At 40.1% G+C, this 7591-nt stretch overlaps 1 protein-coding gene across 1 annotated transcript in view; it reads right to left on the bottom strand.

Annotated features, from left to right (window-relative positions):
* Window positions 1-6179: 6179 nt before the first annotated feature.
* Window positions 6180-7591, bottom strand: part of Bzw2 (basic leucine zipper and W2 domains 2) — a 54880-nt gene continuing 53468 nt past the window's right edge. Inside the window, exons 11-12 of the mRNA XM_042695819.1 lie at window positions 7262-7384; window positions 6180-6636 (exon numbers count right to left, since the gene is read on the bottom strand). Coding sequence (XP_042551753.1) covers window positions 6608-6636; window positions 7262-7384 — 152 coding nt within the window. The 3' untranslated portion in view covers window positions 6180-6607. The remainder of the gene's footprint in view (window positions 6637-7261; window positions 7385-7591) is intronic.

Genomic DNA, 7591 nt, shown 5'->3' with positions numbered 1-7591 from the left:
TGAGGAATCGAACCCAGCGCCTCATGCTTGCAAGGCAAGTGCTCTACCACTGAGCCACCTTCCCAGCCCCTTTTCTATTGTATTATTAAAGAGAGGCTGTTTGGTACAGTAAAGTTGGTTGCTGTGCTTGTGGTTGAGACAACTGGGGAGAAGAAAACAAACAAAATGGATTTTTTATTTGGTTGTTCAATCAGTAAGAAGATAATACACCTGAGAAGAAAGCAAGTTTTAGCCAAGTACTAGTGGCTCACACCTGTAATCTTAGTTATTCAGGAAGGTGAGATCTGAGGCTCTAGCTTTAAAGCCAGCCTGAGCAGGAAAGTGAGTAAGGCTCTTTTCTCCAATTAACCACCAGAAAACTGGAAGTGGCACTGTGGCTCCAAGTGGTAGATTGCCAGCTTTGAGCAAAAAAGCTCAGGGACAGTGCCCAACGCCTGCTTCAAGCCCTAAGACCAACCAACCAACCAACCACCAGCACCAACCAGAGAACCCAAAACTGATAGCTTCTTAGAATAATTGTGCTTATTAATCCTTTTTTTTTTTTTTTTGTCGGTCGTGGAGCTTGAATTCTGGGCTTGGGCACTGTCCCTGTACTCTTCAGCTCAAAGTGAGCACTCTACCACTTGAGCCACCAGCACTACTGCCAGTTTTCTAGTGATTTATTGGAGATAAGAGTCTCACGGTCTTTTCTGCCGGGACTGGCTTTGAACCGTGATCCTCAGATCTCAGCCTCCTCAGTAGCTAGGATTACAGGCATGAGCCACCAGCACCCGGCTTTTCTTATTAATCTTAAACAGAAAGGATCTAATCACAAAGAACAAAATCAAAGGAATAAAACAAGGAATTAACAAAATCATACTAATACGTACCCATTTCAAACACAGGCAGGATGCATCTATGGTGGAAGAATTCAGTTATGATGTTTCTTGAGGGCTGGAGGCTGTGGTTGAGGGGGGTCCTTGAGGAACTTAATGCTGGTTTCATTTAACAGCCGATAAGTTAGATAATACTCTTTACATGATAAATGGCTAAAACACAAAACAAAGGTTTTGGAATTTTAAATATGCAAAGATTAGATTAAAAAAAAAGTGGTTTTCATGGAAAAAGCATGTTATGCACAACTGTCAAAGCGGCTGTGGTACTGTAGAAACACTTACAGGAGGGCCCTTGAAGTCTACCACTGGTTGGAAAATGAGCTGAAAGGGAATGAATTGCCATTAGCAGTCCTGGCCAGAGCCTGAGCTGGGAAGTGCCTCAGGAGGCCCTTATGTGACTCCCCAGCTTAAATCAAATGATTCAGTACCATGCAGGACTCCATGTTTTAGGATTGGCTTTAAAAGGAAAGATTGTTACTTCCCTTTATCCTTACACATTTTTAAAATTTTACTTATTTTTTTGTTGGTCATGGGGCTTGAACTCTGGGTCTGAACACTGTCCCTCAGCTCTTCAGCTCAAGGTGAGCACTCTACTACTTGAGCCACAGTGCCACTCCTGGTTTTCTGAGTGGTTTATTGGAGGTAAGAGTCTCATGGACTTTCTTGCCCAGGCTGGCTTTGAACTTCGATCCTCAGATCTCAAGCCTCCTGAGAAGCTAGGATTACAGGCATGAGCCACCAGCACCAGGCTACATTTTAAAAAATATAAATTTATAAAGTACTGAACTCGAAATGTTTTATAATTTCCTTTTTCTAGAGTTTAACATTAAAAAATTAAAATGCTTGTCTATAAAAATGGGAATGTACGCATTCAGAAATATAAATACAAATTCAAGCTTTTGACCCAAGTTTTTCTAAATAACTACAGAGAATTTTTCTTGTTTATTAATAGTGCTGAGGATAAATCTCAGGGCCTTGAGTGTGCTAGGCACATTCCACTGAGCTATACTACCAGTGCCCAAACTAATGTAAATAGTGTTTGGAAAGTCTTAACAGAGGTTTTATTTTTTTTATTTTTTTGGGGTCTGGTCATGGACCTGAACTCTGGGCCTGGGCGCTGTCCCTTAGCTCTTCAGCTCAAGGCTAGCGCTCTACCACTTGAGCCACAGTGCCACTTCTGGCTTTTTTCTTATGTGGTGCTGAGGAATCGAACCCAGGGCCTCATGCATGCAAGGCAAGCGCTCTACCACTGAGCCACTTCCCAGCCCCAGCAGTTTTATTTTTACTTATTTATTTTTTTGGCTGGTCATGGGGCTTGAACTCTGGACTTGGGTGCTATTCCTGTGCTCTTCAAGAGCTCAAGGCTAGTGCTCTACTGCTTGAGCCACAGTGCCACTTCGGGTTTCTAGTGGTTTATTGGAAAGAAGAGTCCCATGGAGTTTTCTGCCTGAGCTGACATTGAACCATGATCCTCAGATTTCAGCCTCCTGAGTAGCTAGGATTACAGGCATGAGCACTGGTGCCCAGCTTTAGCAGAGGTTTTAGTATAACAAGATTAAAGAAGGCACATTTTGTTTCCAGAGGCAGGAAATGGGTGTTAATATTTTTTTTGTTTTTTTGTTCTGGTCTGAGTGCTGTCCCCGAGCTTTTTGTTCTGCTCTAGGCTTTCACTCTACTATTTGAGCCATAGCTCTACTTATGGCTTTATGCTGGTTAATTGGAGATAAAGAGTCTCAAGGACTTTCCTTCCTGGGCTAACTCTGTACCTCAGTACTCAGATCTGTTTCCCTCCTGAGTAGCTAGGATTACACGCTCTTACCTACGATTTTTTACAGGAAAAGAATCCCCACTCATACGCAGTTTTTTAAAGTTAGATTTTTAATTTAATATCATGAACACATTTTTGAGTATATCTCATTTGGGAATGCAGTTTTGTTATAACTTAACAAGCCTCTTACAGACTGGCAGGAACTGTAACATAGTGTTTATTTAAAAAAATTAAAAAATTAAGTGTCGGGCCAGGCGCTGTTGGCTCACGTCTGTAATCCTAGCTACTCAGGGGGCTGAGATCTGAGGGTTGCAGTTTGAAGCCAGCCAGAGCAGGAAAGTCCATGAGACTCCTCTATCTCCAATTAACTATTCAGAAAAAGCCAGAACTGATGCTGAAGTGGTAAAAACACTAGCCTTGAGCACTATGGCTCAGGGACAGCACTCAGGCCCAGAGTTCAAGCCCGAGGACAACTCCCCCTCTCCCGCCCCCTCCCCCCCAAAAAAAGTGTTGGGATAATTGTTGTTCAACAATGAGTAATTAAATAACTTTTATAATTGTACACGCTCTATTTTTAAAAAGTAGAGACACCTGTTTTTCAAAGACCAGTCAGGTAAGGGATCAATTCCTTACTATTTGAGTATCTCTTTTCCCCCCATTTTTGCTTACCTTAAAATTACCATCTCAAGTTGTGTGGGAAAAATGTTAAGTGATATTCCATATTTATTACACATATAGACTAGAAAACAGATTTTCCAGCTGTTGTTGTTGATTCCTATTGTTTTGGCTTTCATCTTTATTCTTGGTGCTGGGGATGTACGTCAGGGCCTTCCTTCCACATGCCAAACGTACACACGAGAAACAAGTGTTCTGGCTACAGCTCCATTCGCACTCTAGAGCTCTAGTGTGAAAAACACCTTTACTTGAATTCAGAAGTTTTCAGTAAAGAAAATGACCTTCCCTTTTCACTCCTTTACACCAAAGAGGACTTAAATGAGATGTCACATTTAAAACAAAAGTTGTTAAGACAGGCCAAAACATTTCATCAATATATTCAGATACATTTCCATGTACCTTAAATGGCACTACAAACTTTTAAAATTCATTGGCCAAATTTATTTTTAAAATTAAAAAAAAATTAGCTCTCCTTCGCAAATTGCTTGTTATCTGTAGTTTCATTATATTCTTCAATCATTCATATTCCTCTATTGTCATTTCTCCCTCTTCTTTGGTGTTTCGTTGTTTTTTTTCCTTTGAGAAAGTCTTGTTATGTAGCAAAGGCCAGCTTGACTTCTTAATCTTCCTACCTCAGCCTACAGAATGTTAGGATTATGAAATTTCAGGCATGTGCTTCCTACTTGCTATTTTTAAACTAAATACAAAGCACTGTGGCTCCTGTCTGTAATCCTAGCTCCTCAGAGGGCTGAGATTTGAAGCCAGTCCTGGCATGAAAGTCCTTGAAACTCTTAAAATTATCCCGCCCCCAGCCCAGCCCCAAGTAGAGCTGTTGGCTCCATAAGAGCACTAGCCTTGAGCAAAAGAAGCTCAGAGACAGTGCCTTGAGTTCAAGCTCCAGACATGGAGCAGATATGCGTACACATATACTTCAAATAAACAAATCAATACACAGTTACATGATTGCTTTATTAAGTTCATAACTCTAACTTCAGAAAAATGTTAAGGTAGATAGATAATGGAGAATTGCCACAAACTGATGGTCTGGTCTGGATAAACCCAAACATCTCTCTCACAGTGCCTAGCTTTTCTCTCTGGAGACAATCCAAAAACAGGATGTCCTAGAACTGTCCTCAGGTCAACGTAATGTCATAGGATGGGCACATTACTTTCTTTTACAAAGCAGGAGATGGGAGGTGGGAAAGGAAAAAAAGCGTACGTTTTTATTCAGATGAACTTTACAGAAGAATATTTATTTCTCATCACTTAAAAGTGACACAGGGTGTCAGAGTGTCAAAAGTGGCAAAGGTCTTTCTTCTATGAATTTCCATCATTGTGGGGAAGAGCTGCCAATCATTATTTCCTGTATGATGACAACCACAGAGGTTTCAGAGAGATGTTTTTCAAACTGGTGTTTCTTTGTGCATGACAGAACAGTGTAATTGACAGTGGCTTCACCCTGAGGGAAGCATAATGTCTAAGAGACAGGCTACAGAGTTAGGAATACAGTCAGGTCTCAGGAAACTGGTCATTTCTCTTCCCAAAGAAACACTAAAAAACTGGCAGCATCTTTTGGTACAGGATGGCTCAACAATAGGACTTTTCACATACTTACTTTTTTGAGTAGGTATATTTTCAACTCTTGTTCTCCTCTACCCTCTCCCTCTTTCTTTTTTCTTGCCAGTCCTAGAGCTTGAACTCTGAGCTTGGGGGCTGTCTCTGAGCTTTTTCACTCAAGACTAGTGCTCTATCAATTAGCCACAGTGTCACTTTTGGGTTTTTGTCGTTAACTGGGGATAAGAGTCTTGAACTTTCCTGCCTGAGCTGGCTTTGAACCATAATCCTCTGATCTCTGAGTAGCTAGGAGTACAGGGGTGAGCCAGTTGAGTTTCCCTGCTTAACAATGCTCTAACAGCAAGGGAGAATACCTTAGGGTTTTTTTTTTTTTTTTTTTTAAGAATTAAGACTCACAAAGTAAAACTGACTCCTGTGCCATGGCCCATGTTTCATTGTTACTATTGAGAATAGGATATTAATAAAATCATGAGGCCATAAAAATATATACAAAGACGTGTTTGTGATGGAACTGGGGCTTGAATTCAGGGACTCATGCGCCATGTGGCTTTTTTTTCCCACAAGGCTGGCATTCTACAACTTGAGACATATCTTCACTTCTGCCTTTTAAGTGGAGGTGAGACTCTTAAGAACTTTTCTGCTTGGGCTGGCTTTGCACTGTAAAATCCTCTGATCTTAGCTTCCTGAGTACTTAAGATTATTTATTTATTTATTTACTTATTTTTGTCAGTCCTGGGGCCTGAACTCTGGGCCTGGGTGCTGTCCCTCAGCTCTTCAGCTCAAGGCTAGCGCTCTACCACTGGAACCACAGCACCACTTCTGGCTTTTTCTGCTTATGTGGTGCTGAGGAATGGAGCCTAGGGCCTCATGCATGCAAAGCAAGCACTCTACTACTGAGTCACCTTCCCAGCCCGGGTATTTAAGATTATGTGCATGAGCCACAGTGCCTGGCTTAGCAATCTTTCAGTTCTCTACATAGAGAAAAAAACAGAGTTGAGGAAATAGAGGACATATTTTTATAGGAGCTATGTTTATAGGTTTAATAGTAATTATTATGGTGTTAATGAAAGTGTGCATATGTATTTTGGAATCATTTCTGTTTCACTCTGAAGAGAATTGGAATTTATTACTGATGATCAGAGGAACAGAACAGCTTTGGCAGGTTAAAAAAATGAAACAATCTAACATTAAAGACTTGAAAAAAAATTCTAACACCAAAATGCCATCTGTGTAAGAAGCAAAGCATAATGTAAGAAATAAAAGAAAAAACTCTGGGAATGTAAACAGATTTTTAAAAAGCCATTTATTTTAAAAAACTGAGTTTGTCAAATCACATACACGAGCAGATACACAGCTACCAAAGTGGCCCTGGAAAAGACACCAGTGGGGCATCCACCACACAGTACCTGAAAAATACCGCTAAAAAAAGGAGTCTGCTGAATATTCAATTTCAGATTCCTACTGGACTCCCAGTTGAATGGCTTTAAGTTAGCATATAGTGAGAGGTAGAGTCCCAAGTGTATTAGCTGATGCCTCAGGGCTCCATTTAAAAACAAAACAGAAAATGAAAACCATTTCCTCTCCACACAGGGAGGCCTATCCTATTGTGTTTTTCCTTTGTGAAAACAGAAGCCAAGTTTTTCTTCCCAATGGTTCAGCATTCCCAATCAAAAAGTGTGGTGTGGTAACATAAGCATTGTGCTTGTTGAACGGGTTAATTTTCCTCACCTTCCGATTCCGATTCTAGGAGAAAAGAAAGAAGTCAGATATTGAAATAAGATCATGGGGCACCTCCCCTAATTTTGTTATTTCAAGGCACCAACTGTGTATTAAGCAAAGCTGTTATTTATGAGGGAACATAGTACACACTGCTCCTTTTCAATTCCAAGTGCAATGCTCTCCTAAAAACCCAACAGACCCATCTGTGGTATTGGAGAACATAATCCTATCATTCTTTGTATCCATCTCATTCTCAACTAGATTCTCTCTCAATCATTATTCTTTTGTGGTGTATTATCATTTCAAATGCCAGTTAACTGGGAAAGGTGCTGTGAAAACACTTATAGGATCCACCAAATGGAATTTTTTCTTGTACGTCCACCAATTATTTCTTCCTCATAATCTTCCATTAGAATGGACAAGATTTTCTTTCTTTTTTTGAAAGTATCATATAGATATTTTTTATTACCTTGCTTCAGAAAGGAGCACTAAGATCAGGCAAAATGCTTGACATAGATGAGACTTTATGAACGTTAAAATTTAAGAACACACACACACAGAGCAAAACAAAACAAGAAAAAAATGGGGGTGGGGAAGAGATAGATCATTTAAAGTATGAAAAAGAAAAGTTGTAAAACAGAATGATTACCTTCTTCTGCGTTTTGTAACCACTCAACAAATTTCTTCATCTGGTCGAGAAAAACACTCTTGCCCTTGGCAACATGTGCTTCTTTATACCACTTCAGAATTGCTTCTTCACTCAGAACATCAGCTGCAATCACACATCAAAGATTTCAAAGTTACTCCATGAATGTTGTGTTTTAAAAACCGCAGGTCCTTTAACTTATTAGAAAGCAATCTCTCTTAATATTAAAAACTCTATAAAGGAAATGCAAGCTGACGGTGGCAGTACATGCCTGTACTCCCAGGACTCAGACGGTAGAAGCAAGAAGATGGCAAAATTGAGGCCAGACTGCAT

This window comes from Dipodomys spectabilis, unplaced genomic scaffold (genome assembly GCF_019054845.1).
Source record: "Dipodomys spectabilis isolate Male_0828 unplaced genomic scaffold, ASM1905484v1 ptg000190l, whole genome shotgun sequence".
In the NCBI taxonomy this organism is placed as follows: Eukaryota; Metazoa; Chordata; class Mammalia; order Rodentia; family Heteromyidae; genus Dipodomys; species Dipodomys spectabilis.
This window is presented reverse-complemented; position numbering and strand designations above follow the sequence as displayed.